Source organism: Pteronotus mesoamericanus, unplaced genomic scaffold (assembly GCF_021234165.1).
Source record: "Pteronotus mesoamericanus isolate MK-2021 breed Mesoamerican mustached bat unplaced genomic scaffold, CSHL_Meso_final contig_164, whole genome shotgun sequence".
NCBI lineage: Eukaryota > Metazoa > Chordata > Mammalia > Chiroptera > Mormoopidae > Pteronotus > Pteronotus mesoamericanus.
Genome location: NW_026555065.1, coordinates 1477687 through 1499354, shown reverse-complemented (window position 1 = coordinate 1499354; position 21668 = coordinate 1477687). Strand labels below are relative to the sequence as shown.

Below are 21668 nucleotides of genomic sequence, written 5' to 3'. Positions count from 1 at the left end.
GATCTGTATCTCAAACTTTTTACGTCCTAAAGTAAAGATTTGTTCTTTCTTCCCGAACAAATTATACCCACAGTCTTCTCCTTCTTGGTTGAGTATCTTCATTTATGTAGTTGCTCAGGTTAAAATTTGTATAGTTGTCTTGGATTTTTCTCTTTTATTATGTCTGAATCCAATTAGTATTTTGGATTCCAGAATTAGTTAGGAAATTTTGTTGGCTCTACTTTTAAAATATATGCAGAGTATGACCACTTCTCACAACCTTCACTGCTGCTACTCTGATCTGAGCTACCATCATCTCTCACCTTAATTATTATATTGACCTCTGCTCCTGCCTTTGTCCCCCTTAACAGTATTGTCACATAGACAAATAAGAGTCAGCCAGAGTGATTCTTTTAAATGTAACCTAATCATATCACTTCTCTGTTTAAAACTTTTCATTGGCCTCCAATGTGACTCACTGTGAAATCCAAAATTCTTATGATCTAGCCCTCTCTTCATTACCTGTCTGATATCATCAGTTACTAGCATGGTTTATGTTAATTTAGCTGTAACCACACTAGCTTTCTTGCTTTTCCTCAAATATACTGTGTATTCTTAGGGCCTTTGCATGAGTATTTCCTTTACCTGGAATGTTTTTCTCACAGATATCCACATGGCTATCTCCTTTAACTCAAGATAATACTTTTTATGAGACTTAACAGGACTACCCTATTTAAAATTTTACCTCATTATTTTGAGTTCCTATTACCCTGTCTTATTTTTTCCATAATGTTCACCACTTTCTAATATACTTTATTTATTATGATATGGTTAATATTTTTTTCCTGTTAGAATGTAAGTGCCAAAAGGGCAGAGGTTTTGATCTCTTGTTCATTGATTAATCCAAGTACCTAGAATAATATATTACACATAGTAGGTGCTCAATAAATACTTGTTTACACTTAGTAGGTGCTCAATAAATACTTGTTTAGTGACTATTTGTGTAACAAATTTGTTTCATGTTCTCCATTTTGTGGCTCTGCTTCCTAGATGTTGGTCTCAGTTTTCTAGGCAGTGTGCAGTCCCCAGCAGTACCTGGAATTCTTCCAGATTTAAATCTAGCCAAAAAGAGGAAGAGTCTTTGTCCTAACATTTCCAGAAAAAGTCTTGAGCTGCACTGTGATTGAACTACTATAAATGCCATGTCCAGCCCTTGACCAATGAGTTCTGGCAAGGGAATGCAATGTACTTCTCATCCCAGACTTTGGTCATATGGTCCATTCTGATACTCAGAGTCACAAACAAGTTACTATTGGGGGATTAGAAACTGCTAAATAAGTAGGATACCAGAAATGCGTACTAGCTTATATACCACTGTTTTACAAAATATGATCCTTGGATATTGCTTCCTTGGGATCCCAGTAGGTGTTCTTTGACCATGTCCCATTAAGTTTGAGAACTTAAATTTAAATAAGTTTTGTTATTGAATAATTTCTCAGGGTTTTAAATGTGCTGTATAAATCTCTAACTGAGAGATGCTTTATTCAAGAACTTCCCAAAATTCTTTGATTATGGAACCTTTTCCCTTCAGATCAACTCAAAGTATTTTCTCAGTGGATCACGTTATGAGAAATATGGATGTGCTTGCTAAGAACTAGTTAGAAAATTGAAGAAAAAAAATCTCATGTAACAATAAATAAAATACAAAAGAATACTCATCAAATGTACAGGACTTATTTGAAGAAAAAAAAATGTTTACAGACTCCCCCGCCCTGCCCAACTCAAACTTTAATATATAGAAAGATACAGTGCAGGGAAAGATGTCTGTTCTCAATAAATGTAGTGTAGTTGTAATTAAAAATCCCATTTAATAAAGAGGGAGATGAAGGGAAGTGAAGGAGAGCTTTATCAAATTCTAAAATTCCTTTGGGTTGTAGGCTTTTTTGATTACAACGATGAATAATACCTCAGGTCACCTAAGAAAAGTTTATTGTAAGAAAATATGGGAATCAAAACCAGAATCAGAAATCTATGATTATGTTCTTTCTCTGTCTGGTTATATGCATCCTCTTCTTCTGTGGCACCTCTATATCTTTCTAAGCATCTGTTTTGCTTGTCTCTGGGTACAAAGAGCACTTAAGACACTCCATGTTCTGTACTCCACATCCTGGAAGAAGGTTGTTTGAATTGATTTTAGTTAATATGTTGTTAATGGATGGATCCCTTCAGGCCTAGTCATTTAATGCTTTGCCCAGAGTCAGTGGATAAGCGACCCCTGGGAAAATTGTGCTCCCTAGTCTTATTAATGGCTGTTCAGTACAGAAAATAGCCTAGAGTTGCCTCCCTGGTACGAGGTGCATGCTGGAAAGGTACAACTATTAGGGGAATTTGGATGTGGTGGGTACCATAACCAAAATGCCCAGTATGATATTGGGGGGGGTGAATAGAGGAGTTCTGAAAAAGGGCTATGTGTAATACCATATATAAAACATACTATATATCTGCAACGGTATAGTAATTGAAACTGTGGAACTCGTGCCTGAGTAAGCAGTTAATGAAGTAAAACTTGCAATTTGAAAATAGCATAAAAGTGAAATTTCTGATTAGTGGCATGAATTTAATGTTAAATTGTTTAGGAATATGTAATTAAGCATAGAAAAGTAAGATTCCTACCTTATAACTTATCAGAATAATATGAAAATTATTTAAAGATTTAACTGCTTAAAATTAAATATCAGGAAATACAGGTTGTATTTAAATAAATGCTTAAACAATGCATTAAAATACGTAAATAATATTGAAGAAGGAAAGGAAACAAGACAATTTCATTATGAGGACTCAAAAAAACCCCAAACCTTTATTACATTAAATGGCAAAATAAACCAAGGGAAAATATTTGTAATATATGACCATATTACATATCTTTAATGTACGAAAGGCTGTGAGGAGTAATTTGTGTGTCAGAGTGCTTAATCCTACCCAGCTGTCACAGAGTGTTACCCTAGTTTATGTATTGTCTCATTTTGCCAGATGACTATTCCACATCTTAATCTCACATGGCGCTATTCTCTGTTGACTTTGCTGCTTATTTCTTCTGCACTGGGAATCAAAAGTTAACTTCTAAGTTCCCACTATCAAAAGTACCTATACTCACCTATCTACATCTCTGACAATATGCTGTATACATTTTCTCCTGTGACCCTGGATGAACTCTTTGGTCTCTGGGCTAAGGCTACTCTTACACTCATGCATTAGATTCCATTTGCTTCCTTATTCATGGATATTGCTTAGTAATTCTTCCCTCTTTTCTGTATCATCAATTACTTGCCTCTTTCTTAGATGCTTCCCATTAAGATACAGCTTTATGCTAACTTTTCTCGTTTTAAAAACAAATTGCATTTCTCTTGATTACCCTCCAGCTATACCTCTGTTTTCTTTACCACAAAATTCCTTGCCAGGGTGTGTTGATTTACTGTTTCTGATGTCTTTTCTCCCTTTTTCTTGTGAACCTTTTCTGAGTAGGTTTTCACCTACCCTGTGCCAAAGAAACTGTTATGTAGGTCAAGTTCATTAAGAGTAGTAATCATTTCTCAGTTTCGAAACATCAAAAGAAAACATTAAGAGATGACTAATACAGCAGATAGAGTGATTCACAACGTAAAGCCAATAAAGATATGAAAAGTAGTCGACTTATAAAGTAATCAAAGAAATGCAAATTTAAGACAGTAAGATGTTTTTTATCTGCTGTCCAGTGTTGGCAAGGAAATCTAGAACTCTCATATCCACTTACCCAAGTGAAAGGACATTTCTGGAAACAATTTTGCAACTTGTACAAAAGCTTTAATAATGTGTATATCGTTTGACCCACACATTCCTTTTCTAAGAGAATGCCCTAAGAAATAAAGATTATAGAAAAACACATACCCATACACCTAGAGAGGGAGGAAAGGATTCATCAAGGCATTGGTTCTGGAAGGAAAAGTTGAAAATAACCTCAATGTCCAGCAGTAGGAGATTGGCTAAATTTTAGCACATCTATATAATAGAATACCATGTCACCACTTAAAACGGTGATGAAGATATGCTATTGACATTGAAAGGGTTTTTTAATTACACATTTTAAAGTGACAGAATGTTTATATTACACTTAGATGTATGTATAGGAAAATGCCTTAAAGAATATACATCAAAACACTTTTTAGCTGCCTGAAAGAATATACATCAAAATGCTTTTTAACTGCTGTCATTAAGTAGCAGAATTTTAGATTTTTTTCCCCCTAACTTGGAATGGTTGTATATTACCAGCAAGAGAAAAAGAAAGAAAATGATGAAAAACGTTTTTTTTTGCAAAATAAAGAGGGAAAACTAACTTGCCAATTATAGTCTGCTTCCTTTTTTCTATTTTTGCATTAAAACATTGATCATCAGACTTGAGTCATAGCTTATTGGCTTGGTTTGACCCAGTCCTGTTTATTAACCCCACTGGCCTTAAAATAGCCTGATAGCCTGCCAGCTGTGAGAGAATAGATGGGCCAGATAAAATATTCGCCATAATTTTAGCTTTAAAGTTGCCAAAGAGTCTATATAGGCTTATTTGATTAAGTCTATCAAGGGACCAGGTACTCAGTAAACTGAGCCATAACATAAGAAAACTAGGACAGATAGAATTAAACTACAGAGGAGAAAGATAATGAAAAAAGCATAGAGAAGTTTACTGAAAATGAGTTTATTAATATAAATTAATGATGCAATTAAAGTGTGATAAGATGAAATCAAAGGGTTTTATAGAGCTACAGACCAATAATATTGCATGTGACAGTTATTTCCTGTTTCTGACTATTGACAGTTTTTGTTCTGTATGAATAGAAAAATGCATATGCAACTTTTGTTGTACCCCAAAAACTGTATCGAGGTTTTATTGTGAAATACTGGACACCATGAATATTCTCAAAATCTAGCAGTAGAACATTCCAACTGTATAGTCAATGTGTGTGGTAATACAGTGGTTTTTTAATGTGAAGAATTTTAAAAGTAGTTGCAAAGAAATCAGTTTGTGCTCACTCTTACTGACCTTTTAATGCATATATATAAAAATGTCCTTATGCTCTACATATCGAGTCTATATCTTGCCTTTTTTCCCTTAAAGTTTTACGACTGTTGTCATGTCATTAATAATGTTTGCTTTTAAAACTTCCCACTTTTATAAAGGTAAAGTAGTTAAAGCAGTGTAAATTTGTTTGATAATTCAGTTTGTGCCTTTTATTGGAGGAAACAAATTTTCTGCAACCTTTTTCTTTTTTTTTAAAATAGAGATAGAGAAAAGAGCGGGGGGAGAGAGAGACAGAGAGATTTGTTGTTCTACTTATTTATGCGTTCATTGGTTGCTTCTTATATGTGCTCTGAATTTAGGGTCCAACTGAGCTACCTTTCCAGGGCGCAACCTTCTGTCTTAATGGTTGTTAACAGTCTAGTGGATCATTCGAGCTTTATTTAAAAAAAAACTACATAGTTCTCCAGGTTTTTGTTTGTGTGAATAAACCAGTGAGCTCATTAAAGATTTTAAGGCTGACATTTGTAGATAGGTACTTTAGTTTCACTTTCCCCAAGACAGCAAGAAATACTCTATAACAGAAAGATGACTATTTTTAGCTTTTCTTTCTGCTGGTGAGGTAGAATAGCGAATATTTTTAGAGCAGTTGAAAGTACAGCCACTTAGATTAGCTCAGTGTTTCTATCATCAGAACCTCAAGAACCTTGTTTATTTTATGTATCTAGGTTTTACTGTCCAGTGTTTTGAATTTATGTAAATTGCAACATGATTCCTCTTTCTCTTTTTTAATCTAATTTATCTCTCTGTGGAGCAATATGTAAAAAAGGAAATTTCAAAAACCTTAATTTTCTCTGCATATTTTTTGTATTTTGAGTTATAATTATGTCCTGGATATTATGGGGAATGCTTTTCTTTCTTACAAATGAAACATTAATAATTAATATTTATGAGGGTATGGTTGTTGAAAATCTACCATGAACACAATAAGCCCTTAATATGCATAAGAGAACATTTTTAAGTAACTGTGACCTTTGTATGTGTTCTTAATTTAGGGCAGTACTAGGACATTTCATCTTTTTTAATAAATTGGAACATAGAATGAGTGAAAATATGAGTGACTTCTGTTTTTACACTCAGTGAGACCTACTGACAAATACAAAATTCAGGTCACATTGAGAGGCTGAGGTATTACCTGAGGTACACCCATCCTGCATCCTCAAAACAGTATTTAAACTCCTATCTTAGCAAAATTTTAAAAATACTATGCACTATAAAATTTTGGAGACTTCCAAGACTGGTTACAATAATTCAAAATAGTATGGTAATAATTCACAAATCTGAGATTTTTGTGGAATTTGATATTGCAGATAGAAAAACAATTAAAGCTTTCATATTTAAGTGTTAAATAAAGTCAAGCAGCGACTTAACACACCATTCATACCTCAAGTCATTGCAGTCTGGCTTTTACTCCTCCCATGTCACTAAAACATGTCCTGCTAAGATCACTTGTGACTTGTTGGTTGGTAAATCCAGTTCCCAATTCATACCTTAACTGACCTCTGAGCATTTAACACTGTCCACTCTGGCTTTGAAATACTCTCTACCCTTGGTACCAAGAATGCCATTTCCCCCTGTTTTTCCTTCTGAATTTTTAGCTAATTCTTCCATGACTTAAGCCTTAAATATTAGTACCAATTCCCCATGGTTGTTCAACTCTCCTTCCCTTCCCCCCCCTTTTTTTTTTGCCTTTTTGCTTTAGTCACTGTTTTCTTAAACACCTTTATCAAAATATCCTTGACATACCATAAATTGCACATATTTAAAGTGTACAATTTAATACATGTTGACTATGTGACATTATCACGATCGCAATCCCAAAGTTAGTAATCCATCACTACTGCAGCTTGTACAAAATGAATATATGTATTATATGTATTCCCATTAAGATACAACTTTATGCTAACTTTTCTCGTTTTAAAAACAAATTGCATTTCTCTTGATTACCCTCCAGCTATGCCTCCATTTTCTTTACCACAAAATTCCTTGCCAGGGTGTGTTGATTTACTGTTTCTGATGTCTTTTCTCCCTTTTTCTTGTGAACCTTTTCTGAGTAGGTTTTCACCTACCCTGTGCCAAAAAAACTGTTATGTAGGTCGAGTTCATTAAGAGTAGTAATCATTTACCACAACATTCCTTGCCAGGGGTGTGTTCCAATGAATATATCCATCACTACCCAAAGTTAGTAATCCCTCCCTGCTACCCCTTCTAATTCCCTCCCAAACCCTAGATTGGATATACTTTCTGTCACAATAGGTTAATTTGCATTTTCTAGAATTTTATATAATAGAATCATGGAGTGTACAGAATACTCTTTGGGGGTGGAGGGAGGTCCAGCTTCTTAAGATTATATTCTAAGATTTATTTATGTTCAATGTATTAGTAATTTATTTTTTATTACTGAGTAGTATTTCATTTTGTGGATGTAACACCATTCATTCACTCACCTGTTTATACACACATGAGTTATTTCCAGATTTGGGCTGTTGAAAACAAAGCTGCTATGAAAATTTTGGCCCACACCTTATATGGTTATATACTTACTGTTTTTCTTGGGTAAACTACTTAGGAATGGAATAAGTGTCATATGATAGATGCAGGTTTAACTTTTTAAAACAACTGCTAAACTGCTTTTGATAGTGTTGGGCCATTTTACATTTCTACCACCAGTGTATGAGCTTTCCAGTTGCTCTTCCTCCTTGTCAGTGCTTACTTAGTATTGTCATTTTTAAAGTTGTAGACATTTTAATAAGCGTGTACTTCATTGTGGTTTCAATTTGCATATCCCACAGACTAAGGATGTGGAACATCTGTTAATGTGCTTTTTTACCATCTGTATGTTTATCTTTGGTGAGGTATCTGTTCACATCTTTTGCCCATTTTAAATTTTGTTAAGATGTTAACTTTCTTGTTAGTGACTTGTAAGAGCTCTTGATGTGTTCTGGCTGCAAGTCCTTTAATGGATATGTGATTTGTAAATATTTTAACCCAGTCTGTGGCTTCTCTTCTCGTTGCTTTAACAGTGTCTTTTCTGGAGCATAAGTTCTTAATTTTTATGAAGTTGAATTTATCAGTTTAAAAAATGGATTGTGCTTTTAGTATCATATTTTAAGAAATCTTTGCCTAATCCAAAGTCACAAAGATTTTCCTTCACATGTTCGTCTAAAGCTTTTGTAGTTTTAAATTTTAATTTAGGTCTATATTTTATTAATCTTTTTATTGTGGTTAAATACATATGATAAAAAGGAAATTTGCAATTTTTAAGTGTACAATTCACTATGTTAATTGCATTCCCAGTGTTGTGCAACCATTACCATTGTTTCTGAAGTTTTATATCACCACAAACAATAACGTCATACCCATTGCACAGTAATTCCTTATTCCTCCTTCTCCCCTCCAGGCTCTAGTAGCCCCTAATCTACTTTGTGTCTCTGTGAATTTGCCTTTACTAGATACTTCATGTAAATGGAATTGTATAGTATTTACCCTGTTGTGCCTGTCTTATTTCACTTAGTATAATTTTTTCAAGGTTTATCCATGTTTCAGCATATATAAAACTTTATTCCTTTTTATGGCTGAGAAATATATTAATATTGAATGGATATACATTTTCTTTATCCATTCATCTGTTGATGAACATTTGGGTTTCTTCCACCTTTTGGCTATTGTGATTAAAGCTGTTGTGAGCATTGGCATGCAAGTATCTGTTTAAGTCCATGCTTTTGACTCTTCGGGGTAGTATAGACGTAGGAGTGGAATTGCTGGGTCCTACTGATAATTCTGTGTTCGACTTTTTGAGGAACTGTCAAATTGTTTCCCACAACTTTTACACCATTTTAATATTCCCACCATCGAGGTATGAGGAAGGGTTACAATTTCTCCATATCCTCACTAACATTTATTTAATTTTGTTTTGTTCTTAATTATAGCCAGTCCAGTCTGTGTGAACTGGTATCTGGTTTTGTGTATGTGGTATGTGATTTTTGTTGTGCATTTTTTGTAACAACTAATGATGCTGAGTATCTTTTCAGGTAGATGTTGTCATTTTACATATATTTTTTAGAGAGATACCTATTCAACTTCTTTGCCCATTTTTTAATTGGGTTTTTTTCTTGTTATTGTTCAGTTACAGGAATTCCTTATCTAGTTATTAAACCCTTATCATATATATGATTACAAATATTTTTTGCTATTCTGTGAGCTGTCCTTATACTCTCATTTTAGTGTCCTTTGATGCATAAATGTTTTTAATTTTATTGAAGTCTTGTTTATTGTTTTCTTTTGCCTGTGCCTTTGGTGTCATATAAAAAGAAAGCCTTGCAAAATACAAAATCATAAAGATTGTTTCCTTCTCAGATTTTTATATTTTAGCTCTTAAGTTTAGTATTTGTTCCATTTTGAGTTAATTTTGTATACAATACAAGGTAAGGGTCTAACTTCATTCTTTCGCCTATGGATATTCATTTTTTCTGGCACCATTTGTTGAAGGGACTTCTTTCCCAATTGAATAGTATTATTAGCATGCCTGTCAAATCAATTGACCATATATGTGAGGGTTTATTTCTGGGCTTGCACTTACATTCTATTGGCCTCTATGCCTATCCTTGTAATTTTTTTTGTTGAGAACCAGCTATTTTGAGTATTTTACTGTGCTAACTCTGGAAATCACATTTTTCTTTCTCCTCAGGGATTGCTTTTGTTACTTGTTGAGGGCTGCAGCTGTCCATTTGTGTAGTGATTTTTCCACACTACTTTTGCAAAGTGTGTATTCCTGTTGGGTGTAATCTGTGAAGTGTCTCCTCCATTGTCTCTTCAGTCAGCCTGTGACCCGACAGATCTCTTAAAATGTCTAGATCCAGAAAATAAAGTTTGTAATATCTTTTAAATCTTTTGATATATGCTGTTGGGGAAGCTGCTGAAGCCTGAGGGTGTCTTGAAACAAAGGGAAATACCTGCTCTGGTCTTTTAGGGAACTGCCAGGCCAAACAAAATGTTACAACCCAAAATTTTGGAGGTCTAAGTCCCTGCTATCCATACTAGCACAGCCAGCCTCGCTAGGAATTCAGACCAGAGTCTTCACAGCCACAGTGAGTCTACGGAATGGGAGATAGCTCTTAGATCACTCACACACCTCTTTTAACAAATTTCATCAGGTACTCCCTAGCTCTATCTATTTGATTAGGTTCCAGGATTCTAGATTCATTGATCCTGATAGGCTTTCCCAGCTTAATTGTTGTTTTGCTGGAGGAACTAATCCCTGGAGCTTCCTGCTCTATCCTTTTCCATGGTATCTATCACTTATACTCTATTTTGAGTTAAAAAAATTTTTTTCTTGCATATAGCTCGTTGTTCCAGCACCATTCATTGAAAAGACTGTTCAGGTGAAACATACAATGTTGCAAATCAGTGTTTACCTCAATTAAAAAAAAAAAGAAAAAGGAGTGTTCTTTTTAACTAAATTACATTTGCACATTTGTCAAAAATCAATTGTTCGTGTATATGTAGGCATATTTCAGGACTCTTATTCTGTTCCATAGATCTATTTTCTATCTTGATGCCAACATCATACTGCCTTATTTACTGTAGCTTTATTATAAGTCTTGAAATCATCTAGTGCTAGCCCTCCAGCTTCGTTCTTTTTTGAAGTTGTTTTGGCTCTTCTAGGTGCTGTGCATTTTCACATGAATTTTGGAAGCACCCGGTCTATTTCTTTATTAGAAGAAGAAAGCTAGGATTTTGATGAATTACATTGAATCTGTAGATCAGTTTGGAAACAACATTGAGTCTTCTGATGCATGAACACTGTATATCTCTTCATTTGTATGTGTCCTTAATTTCTCTGAGTGCTCAGAATTTTTCTGTGTGCAGATCTTGCACCTCTTTGTGAGATTTATCTCTAAGTATTTCAATTGGAGAGGATGCTATTCTAAATATGTTGTTTAAATGTCAATTTCTGATTTCTGTATATCATCTTTACCTCGCTAAATTAACTTCTAATAGCTTTTTGTAGATTGTATCAGACACATTCTACATTGGTCATCATATTGTTTGTGGATAGATTATTTTCTAATCTGGATGATTTTATTTTTTTTCTTGCTTTGTTACAGTGGTAAGAATTTCCAGCCCAGCTTTGAGTAGAAATGATGAGAGTGGCTATCATTGCGTTCTTCCTAATTTTTTAGGGAAAGTTCTAGTCTTTCACTTTTAAATGTAATGTTGGCTGTAGGTCTTTTGTATAAATTCTTTATTGGGTTGAGGAAATTCACTTCTATTTCTGGTTTGCGGAGAGTATTTTTAAAATCAGGAATGGATATTGAATTATTGTCAAATGAATTTTCTTCATGTATTGAAATGACAATACGGTGTTTCTTATTAAATTTTATCTAGTGACTTGAATGTGGAAGCAACATTTCTGGGATAAAGCTTCCTTGGTTGTGATATATAATTCTTTTTAAATATAGGTAGATTTGATTTGCTAAAGTTTTGTTAAGAATATTTGTGTTTATGCTCATTTTCTTGTAATGTTTTTGTTTTACTTTGGAACTGGAATACTAGCTTCATAGAATGAGTTGGGTGTTCCTGCCTTTTAATTTTTAATATTTTGGGAGTTTGTCTAGAATTTATATTGCTTCCTTTCTAATGTTTGATGGAATTCCTCAGTTTATGTAGAATTGGTATTGTTTTTTTTCTTAAATATTTGGTAGACCTAAGGTACCTGGGCCTAGAGTTTTCTTTCAGGAAGGATTTTAACTACAAATTCAGTTTGTTAGCTAGATACAGGACTATTAAGGTTATCTATTTCTTCTTCAATTCATGCTGGTAATTTTTAATTTTCAAGAAATTTTTTTCTGAGTTGTCAGAAGTTTTGCCATGTATGTGTTCATCATATTCTCTTACATGCTTTTAATATCTGTAGGATTTATAGTGATGTCTCCTCTTATTTCTGATATTGGTCATTTGTGCCTCTTCTTTTTCTTATTAGTCTTCATAGATATTTACCAATTTTATTGACCTTCGAAAAGAAACCAGCAATTGGTGTTCCTGACTTTTCTCTATTTTTTTGGCCACTAAGTATTCCATTATATGAATATTTATTCATTTGTTCTTTTGATTAATATTTGGCATCAGAATATTCTTAATGGGAACTGTATAATTAATTTATATAATAAAAATGACAAAACTTTGAGGGAATGAATGGACACAGGTACTGTACTTGAGGATGGGAAGATTAAAGATATAAAGATACCAGTTCAAAGTAATTCATAGGTATATTGCACTTCTAGTCAAAATACCATTGGGCTTTAAAAATCATAGCAAAAGATTTGGAAGTTCATTCAGGGGTGTCCACGCTGCGGCTCACAGGCTGCATGCAGCCCAGGATGGCTATCAGCGTGGCCCAATCCCAAATTGTAAATTTACTTAAAACATTGGGAGATTTGTGTGTGTGTGTGTGTGTGTGTGTGTGTGTGATATTATGTATTGCAAAGTATTTAATGTGTGGCCCAAGACAACTCTTCTCCTTCCAGTGTGGCACAAAGATGCCAAAAAGTTGGACGTGAATAAATATTTGAGTTGATGTTAAAGTTCTGAAACAAGAACAGATGAACAGAGAAACTCAGCTCTAATATATTAAAACATAATGAAGCTATAACAGTTAAAAAGTAGAGTGCCCTGCCGCCATCTTGGTTCCGCGTTCCCTTCACAAAATGCCCACTGAAGCCACAGAAACCGTCCCTGCTACAGAGCAGGAGTTGCCACAGCCCCAGGCTGAGACAGGGTCTGGAACAGAATCTGACAGTGATGAATCAGTACCAGAGCTCGAGGAACAAGATTCCACACAGGCAACCACACAACAAGCTCAGCTGGCAGCGGCAGCTGAAATTGATGAAGAACCAGTCAGTAAAGCAAAACAGAGCGGGAGTGAAAAGAAGGCAGGGAAGGCTATGTCCAAGCTGGGTCTTCGACAGGTTACAGGAGTGACTAGGGTCACTATCCGGAAATCTAAGAATATCCTCTTTGTCCTCACAAAACCAGATGTCTACAAGAGCCCAGCTTCAGATACCTACATAGTTTTTGGGGAAGCCAAGATCGAGGATTTATCTCAGCAGGCACAACTAGCAGCTGCTGAGAAATTCAAAGTTCAAGGTGAGGCTGCCTCAAACATTCAGGAAAACACACAGACTCCAACTGTACAAGAGGAAAGTGAAGAGGAAGAGGTTGATGAAACAGGTGTGGAAGTTAAAGACATAGAATTGGTCATGTCAGAAGCAAATGTGTCAAGAGCAAAGGCAGTCCGAGCCCTGAAAAACAACAGTAATGATATTGTAAATGCTATTATGGAATTAACGATGTAACCATCTAAAAGGAGGGCCCCGGGCCTCCCCCCCTTTTTTTTTGGTGTTTTGAAAGAATTACTGCAGCTTGGTTTGAAATTTGTACTGTTTCTATCTTTAATAAAGTTACAGCTTCTTGTGGGATGGAAAAAAAAAAAAGTAGAGTGCCAGCACCAGGATAAAAAAGACCACTGGGAAGATAGCCCAAAAATAGACCATGTTGGATATAAGAATTTAATATATGATAAAGGAAGCTCATATATCCATAGGGAAGCAAAGGATTATTTAACAAATAATGTGTTAGTATAACTATATGCAATTTGTAGTAACAGAAGTTTAGATTTTTAAGATATCACATACTAAAATAAGTTCCAGATTAATAATTACATAGAAACAACAGGCCAAAGAATTGAATTTTTAATTGATTGAACCTAGGAAGGGGAACAACTAGAATTTACAAAGACGATTGATGGATTAGACTATTACGTATAAATTTAACTTTTATATTATTCAAAAATGTAGGCAGAATGAATAAATACAACAGGCTGAGAAAAATATTTTCAGCAAATTTCCAAGGGTCAGTGTCCCTTAAGCAAATACAAAAATGGGCGTAGGACAAGATTAAACAATTAAATAGGAAATTAAAAATGGGGAAATTCTTAATGCAGATTAAACTGCTAAGGAGTAAGAAGGACCCACCCATTAAATTAGCAACGACTCCATGTAGGCCAGAGTAGGGTGCAATTAGTAGGTGCATAAATTGCTAATAAAGTGTTACAATTGTTACAGCCATTTGAAAATCACATGTGATGTGTTAAAATCCATAAAAATCTCTCTTTTTGACCCAGAAATTCCACATCTGGGACTGATTGAAAGGCAGTAAGTTGCTCTCCCTTTCAAAAAACAAATCTGTAAATCCAAAGATGTTCACACAATTGTTTCAAATAATGAGACGTTAGAAACAACCTAACTGACTAATCAGGGGAGTGAATTAAAATTTTCATATACCCTGGACATAGAATACAGTGTAATAATTAAAATATGATAATAGATTGTAATTGAAAAATATAATTGTGACAAGGATAATTTTTTAGGAGCAAGTTTTCAAATTATATACATAATTTGATATAAAAACAAATTATGGGAGGAAATATGTAAATATGATAACCAGTTATGATGAGGGGAAGAGTCTTTTTTTATTTCTTGTGATCTAGTGTAACACTGGGCTGCATTTATAGAAGTATAGCGCCTAGGTTAGGGGAGTTTAATAAATGCATGTGATGAAAAGAACATGAGCCTTGAAGACAAGTAGATATGAATTCCAATTCTGATTCTACTTATATGAGGCTTGACAGTTACATAACTACTTTAATCTCAATTTCTAAATCTAAAAAAGGAGTAGACACCTTTTCTTCATTATTGTTGTGTGGGTTAACAATACTAAATGGTTGTTGATAAATAGTTTCTAGTCACATGCTATCTAGAATGATCTATCAGTCAGTTTATAAGCAACCATGAATCTCAGTGGCAAACAACAAAGGTTCATTTCTTGCTTACGTTATAGCTGTGGGACTGCTCCATGTTCTCTTCACTCTAAAATCAAAGCAGACTGGAAAGTAGATGGTAAAACCAAAGGATAGCTCTTGAACATTCTCTTTGGAAGCAGTATGCTTCCACTCACATTTCATTGGACAGGGCTAGTATCAGTGGCACTGGAGGTAGAATCCTCCCATGGGGATGGGCTAGTACAGAGGGGCTGCAAATATTTGGAATAATATGTGCTATGACAGAGTGTGGCTAGTTCTGGCTGTCACTTTAGGGTATGACAACCTGGGATTTGTTTTATAGAGGAAAAAGATTAGGGTGGTGAATAATTCTGAAATCTCACCTGAAGCAGTGGGAAGAGTCACGGCACATTAATGGTGTCTAAAGTATTGAAGAATGTCTGTCTCTGGAAATAGGATGAAGTATTACATCAGTGGGCAGAAGTTACAGCATTATATATTTTGATACCATTAAGGGCATAAGTAAGGAGGAAAGGGCACAGAAAAGGAAATTTTTCATTGTTTTAAATACCCTACTGCATTTCTTTTCTTCAAAATAACCAAATTAGGGTTTGTGTGTATGTGTGTTTATATATTGAAGGAAACAAACTCAGAGTGGGTAAATACCTAAGTTCATATGGCAGATATGTGGCAAAACCAGTTTGGAATCTAGGTCTTTGATCTCATCTCTTTCCACTAAACTTTGCTGCTCTCTATAGGGTGGCAAGCTTTCTTACAATTAAACTGTTTATCACCAGCCATCTTCTGACTGACAAGGTAATGGCCACTCTTCCCCATCTCTAAAAGGATTCAAACAACGTATGAATGGAAGAAGTGAAATAAGGTTTAACTCTAGATCAGTGGTCCACAAACGTATTTGATCATATGGACCTCTCAGCTGAATAATTTATCATATACTCTATATATTTATATGTGTTATAATTAAGCTATTATATTAATGTATGTTATAAAACACAAAAATAGAAGTATAAGGTTTTCATATAAAATTTTAGATATTTTTGTAAACTAGATTTTAGATTTTTATGTAAAATCTCTACTTTTAAATCTCCTGTTTTACAAGTAGCTATTTTTTCCTGCATCCCTATGGATTGTCTTGTGTACACATTGATGCATACCCCCAACATTGGAAGTCATTGTTTTGGATGACTTCTAAGGCGTCATTTTTAGTATGAAGATTCTATGATTCTATTTCACCTGAATTTTTTCTGAAAGGGGTAATGATAGTTTAAGTCACTTGAAAAAATTTTTAGGTAATCTATTATCAAAGACCCAAATTACAAATTCTTCACTGGTGTTCATAGTGGAAATGAAGCCTCAAAACCACATAGTGTAAAAAGATGCTTTTCCAGATAAATAGTAATAACTGTGAAAATTATAATTTGCATATAAAAGAGGATATATTGTAAATAGGGGTTATTGTTAAGTAATAACCTGATTCTTTGTATGGCACAAGAAACTGCCTTATTATTTAGTCCTATCTTTCTCTAAATCTGCATGTGCATGTCCAAAACTTACTGTACATACATATTCTAAAATGATTTGAATTTTTGCCTAGTGAGTAATATGATTGTTTGTAATCAGGAAGTTATTTTAGCACTGTTGTAGAATGGAGCCAGAAAGCTAAATTAGGCTAAACCTACTGGACTATATTTAATCTTTATAGAGACATAATCTGTAAGAAACAAAGGAGTTACTTACTTTACGCCTGACCCAGGAAGCTGTTTAGTCCTTGGTTATCGGCCATTTGCCAGGTCGATACTTCATAATTAAGATAACTTTTTGGTTAGTGACTATTTCTTGGTGATAGATTCTTTAAGAGAAAAACTGTCCCACGTCATAGAAATCAGAAACACAAACCTATCCGTTAACAGATACTCCTACTGTATATTGAGATGAAAGAGTAGCAATGATTTTTCCTATTCTCTTTCTCATAGTTAAATGTTTGTACAGGTTTTTCAGCATGGCATTCTGCAGTTTGGTGGGTAGTTGTGGAGGGAATGTTGCTTGCAAGTCATACCAAACCCAATTTTTAAGCAAGAGTTGGCCCAATTCAGCTACTTTTTCTTCACAGCTTTAAGTGGCCCACAGACCAGGAGTTCCTTGGTAATAACTTCTAGGGATCTTTTAGTTCTAGAAAATTACCCTGAAAAAGTACAGTTTAAATAGTTTAATCTGGTATTTCTTAATTTTCATATTATTTTATTCCGTTAACAGTCAAGCAGTGCTTCTTTGTGCCAAGCACTGAGAAAACATTTGTGAACAAGAGGGATGTTGACCACTGATATTTTTTCATATATATAATGTGTATTAAAAGCTAATAGAACTGTTGTTGCTCACAGCAGCATGCTTTATGAATCCCTGCTCTACACTGAAATAGTCACTAACCAAAAAGTTATCTTATGCCTGTGCTTGCTTGCCTGTTCTCTTGCTCTTTTCTCTCTCTCCACCTCTCTTTCCCTCCCTCCTTTTTCTTTAGTCCCTTCCTCTATTCTTGTAACTCTTTTCATCTTTGAGATAGTGAGTGACCACAAGCAGATTCTGAAGTCAAGTTGTTTAAGTATAGGAGAAACTATATATGATGTTTATTGGGTAAAACTTGAATGTTATAGTTAGGAGATGACAAAATTCTTCATTTGCCTTAAAGACTAAATGTCATCTTACCTATGCAGATCTCCAGGTGAGTATGTTTGTTACTTAGCTGAGAAACCATGTACTTTATCTTTAAATGGGTTTATGTTCTACTTTAAGTAAAATTAATATCAACATGTTTTATTTACAAGTATGCTTTTTAGATGCCAATCTTATACAATTAGATAATTTTTTATTAGTGTTTCTTGGATTATATATTTTCTGAATCTAAATCCTGATGTATCTTCTGGAATTAGCCATTTTTGTGCCTATTTCTACAATTGGCATATTTCTTATTTAGTGCTTTAGTTGTCTTGTTATCTAAACTGTAGAATACATCTCAGTTCATGAAAGGCATGTGATTGGTTATTTATTTTTATTGTGTTCTTTATTGATGAATGTAAAGATAATTAAAAGTATAATTCTTCTTTTTTCTTTAGCATCAGACAACAGTCAGCGCTTTCGAGAAACCTGTTTTGCTTTTGCATTGACACCACAACAAGTGCAGCAAATCAGTAGTTCAATGTAAGTTGTCTTCAAGTGTAACCTGCAGTTTGGCCTTTAAATCTAGTTTTGTCTATAAGCGATTTTATAAAACAGCATATTGGGTATTAGTGTCTTGCAAATATTAGTATTGAAAATACTATTATAGTGTTAGTTACCCTAAAAACAGTTGTATTTCTGATCATTTGAAAAAACTACCTGGAGTAGCAGTGTCTTTGAATCAGCTTTCAAGTGTGTATTTTGAAAATAATTGTAGTTCTTACTCTGTCCTTTCTAGGGATATTTCTGGGACCAAATGTGACTTCACAGTGCAGGTCCAGTTAAGGTACAGTGTTGACTACAATACATATCCACAGTTTAGAAGTTACTATTCTTTAGAGGTTCTTAAAAATTCACCTAATTTTATTCTTTTTAAAGATTTTATTTATTAATTTTTAGAGAGAGGGGAAGGGAGGGAGAAAGAGGGAGAGAAACATCAGTGTGGGAAAGAAACATGGATCAGTTGCCTCTTGCATATCCCCAACTGGGGACCTGGCTCGCTACCCAGGCACATGTCCTGACTGGGAATCAAACCTGTGACCCTTCACTTCACAGGCCGGTGCTCAACCCACTGAGCCACACCAGCCAGGGTGGGCTTCTGAAATAGTATTCTAAATATATGTGGGTATAAGTAATGTTATTATTTGACATCTTCAATTCTCAGGGAATAATGTAGTGCCTTGATTAGTGGATAGAATTAGGTCCAGGGGATGGACTTAGATCATTTCACTAAAAACAAACAAACAAACAATTCCACAGGAAAATAAAGGTAGGAAATACTGTATGTTATGTCTCCCTCTTAAAAAATTACAATGGATGTTAGCCTAGCTGTGAGAAGTTCTATATTAAGGAAACTTAATTTTATTTTTTGATTCAGAATTACTTAAATTTGTTCCAACTACAAAACCTTTCTCCTCCATCCCCTCAGAACACGCTCAAATGATTGGAAACAATATTCAGACAACCACACATGGATAGTCATGACCACTGAAACTACATTGACAATTATTTACTTTAAACATGCTTAAATATGCTTGTTCATCATATGAAATGTCTAGTCTGATAGTTTTTTAAATTAAGTTTGACCATCTTTTAGATAAGCTGTTGAGCAAAAATATTGAGGTCATCTTTTAATAAAGGAACTTAAATTTGTTCTTTATTGTTTAGGTTTTGCTTATCAGAAACCAGTTGTCCACAAGAAGATCACTTCCCACCCAATCTTTGTGTGAAAGTGAATACAAAACCTTGCAGCCTTCCAGTAAGTCCTAAAAGCTATTTTTACTCAATGCATTGCCAACACAGGTATTACATAAGTCAAAACAACTGTTGTTGATTGTAGTTTGTCATTGAGAAAACATCTCTATTTTGGATATATATTCACTTAGTGAAACACTTGTACCAACTATATACAGTTAATAGCTGTGACATTAGCACTGGAGACAAAATCAAGGCCTTGGAGTTGGGTGCTTTAAATGTTGCACTGGATTTTGGGGAGAAGACATTGTTTCAGTAAAACTTCAGCTGTATTCACGTACATCTGGAAGCCTATGGTGGAATGGAAGAATGCTGTGTCTTAAACAGAGGATGAGAAGAGGGGCTGTTATTGGTTAACTTTCAGATATTCCTTATAAATATACCTGTTCGAGATCTTTATGAACTCATCCTGATTCTTTACTTTTTTTAAAAGAATTTGTTTATTTTTAGAGAGAGGAGAAGACAGGAGAAAGAGAGGGAAAGAAACATTAATGTAGGGGTTGCCTCTTGTGCACCTCCTACTGGTGACCTCACGCGCAACCCAGGCATGTGCCCTGACTGGAAATTGAACTGGCAACCCTTTGGTTCACAGACCAGCACTCAATCCACTTAGCCATACTAGCTAGGGCTGTCACCAATAATTTTTTCAGGCTTACTATAGTATTATAGGGTTATTTAGAGAAACACAGGAAATTTTTGTAAATGTTTGCTTCTTTTTAATGGGAATAGTCATGTATTCTAGTGCATATTTGTAAGGGGATTATAAAAATGGAAGTTGAAATGATTGTAGAGATAATAAGTAGAAATAAATTATATTTATCCTTAGGGTTATCTTCCACCTACTAAAAATGGTGTGGAACCAAAGCGACCCAGCCGACCAATTAATATCACCTCACTTGTCCGATTGTCCACAACAGTACCAAACACCATTGTTGTTTCTTGGACTGCAGAAATTGGAAGAGTGAGTACTTTTTTTTTCTACTGGGTTTTTGTATTATGGTGGGTTAATCTCCATGGCTACCTGAGCTTATATGTAAATCATGTTATAAAATGAGTTGCAAAGGGATTTATTTTTGTCTCATAATGAATTTTCAACATGTTCCCATTTTAAAAATGGGATCGTGAAATTCCAGTGTTTTATAACCTGATCTTTTCACTCAGCAATTTATTATAAATGTCTTCCTATGTCATTACATACTCATCTACAAGATATTAAATGGCTGCTTTATATTCCAATATGAGTGTGCTGTAATTTAGTCTGATTCCTAGTCAGTACCTAATTGATTTATTTATTGATTAATTCATTACTACTTCAAAGAGCATTTTGAATACCATATACTAGTAGTTGTAGTTTTGCATAGGGATGTGATCATTTCCTTAGAGTAAATTCCTAGAAGTGGAATTACTGAGTCAAAGAGCATGCAGAATTTTAAGAAATAATTGTGTACGTTGATGGATTACCTTATGAAAAGATGCATTGTACAAATTTATTCTCTGACTGTGTGTTTATTCACATGCCTGTTGACTCATACCCTATCCACACTGCATTTTAAAAAAATCTTTACCAATTTTAATATATAAATAATGGCACCACATTGCTCTAAGTAGTATACCTTTTATTATTACTGTCATTTAACATTTTATGTTTGTGATTATTTACATGTTAAAATCATTCATATCTATATTGTTTTTCTCATTAATTTATGAGTTCTTAATATATTAAGACCTATTCTTTCTTCCCATGCTGCAAATACTTGTTTCTAGTTTATTTGCCTTTTATTTTTATGTCTGTGGTTATTTATGGAGCCAGTTTTTTTCCTGTATAGTCTTGCTCTTGCTCCTAGCCCCCATCAGTGCTTAGTCTGTCGGCCCTTCCCAAGGTTACATAAATAACATTTGCTTATATTTCCTCCTAGACTTGGGAGGTTCCTTGTTTTACCTTTAAATATGCAGTCCATCGTAAATTTATGTGTGGTGTGAAATAAAAATTTACTTTCATTTTTTTAGTCATTTAGTTCTAATACCATTAAATAAATGCTGATTCAGAAGACACCTTTGTTACACATTTGATTTTTATTTATCCTGGGTGTGTTTCTGAACTTTTAAAATACTGTTTCTTACTCTACCATTCTTTTTCTGGAACAATGTCAGGATGTTTTTAATTACTTCAGTTTTGTGATATGAGCTCATATCTATTCACTAATTCGATTGAAATTTGTTGAATGCTTACTGTATGCAGTGAACAATACTGTAGTATGA

The 21668-nt window shown here is 34.3% G+C and overlaps 2 protein-coding genes across 2 annotated transcripts in view; both read left to right on the top strand.

Annotated features, from left to right (window-relative positions):
* The window catches only part of PIAS1 (protein inhibitor of activated STAT 1), a 110859-nt gene that overhangs the window by 51406 nt on the left and 37785 nt on the right, over positions 1–21668 (top strand). The window contains exons 3-6 of the mRNA XM_054565231.1: positions 18053–18137; positions 18394–18441; positions 19323–19413; positions 20236–20370. Coding sequence (XP_054421206.1) covers positions 18053–18137; positions 18394–18441; positions 19323–19413; positions 20236–20370 — 359 coding nt within the window. The remainder of the gene's footprint in view (positions 1–18052; positions 18138–18393; positions 18442–19322; positions 19414–20235; positions 20371–21668) is intronic.
* LOC129064149 (nascent polypeptide-associated complex subunit alpha-like) lies at positions 12764–13440 on the top strand. Its single transcript, XM_054565232.1, has one exon. The coding sequence runs from the start codon at positions 12793–12795 to the stop codon at positions 13438–13440; it is 648 nt and encodes a 215-aa protein (XP_054421207.1). The 5' UTR covers positions 12764–12792.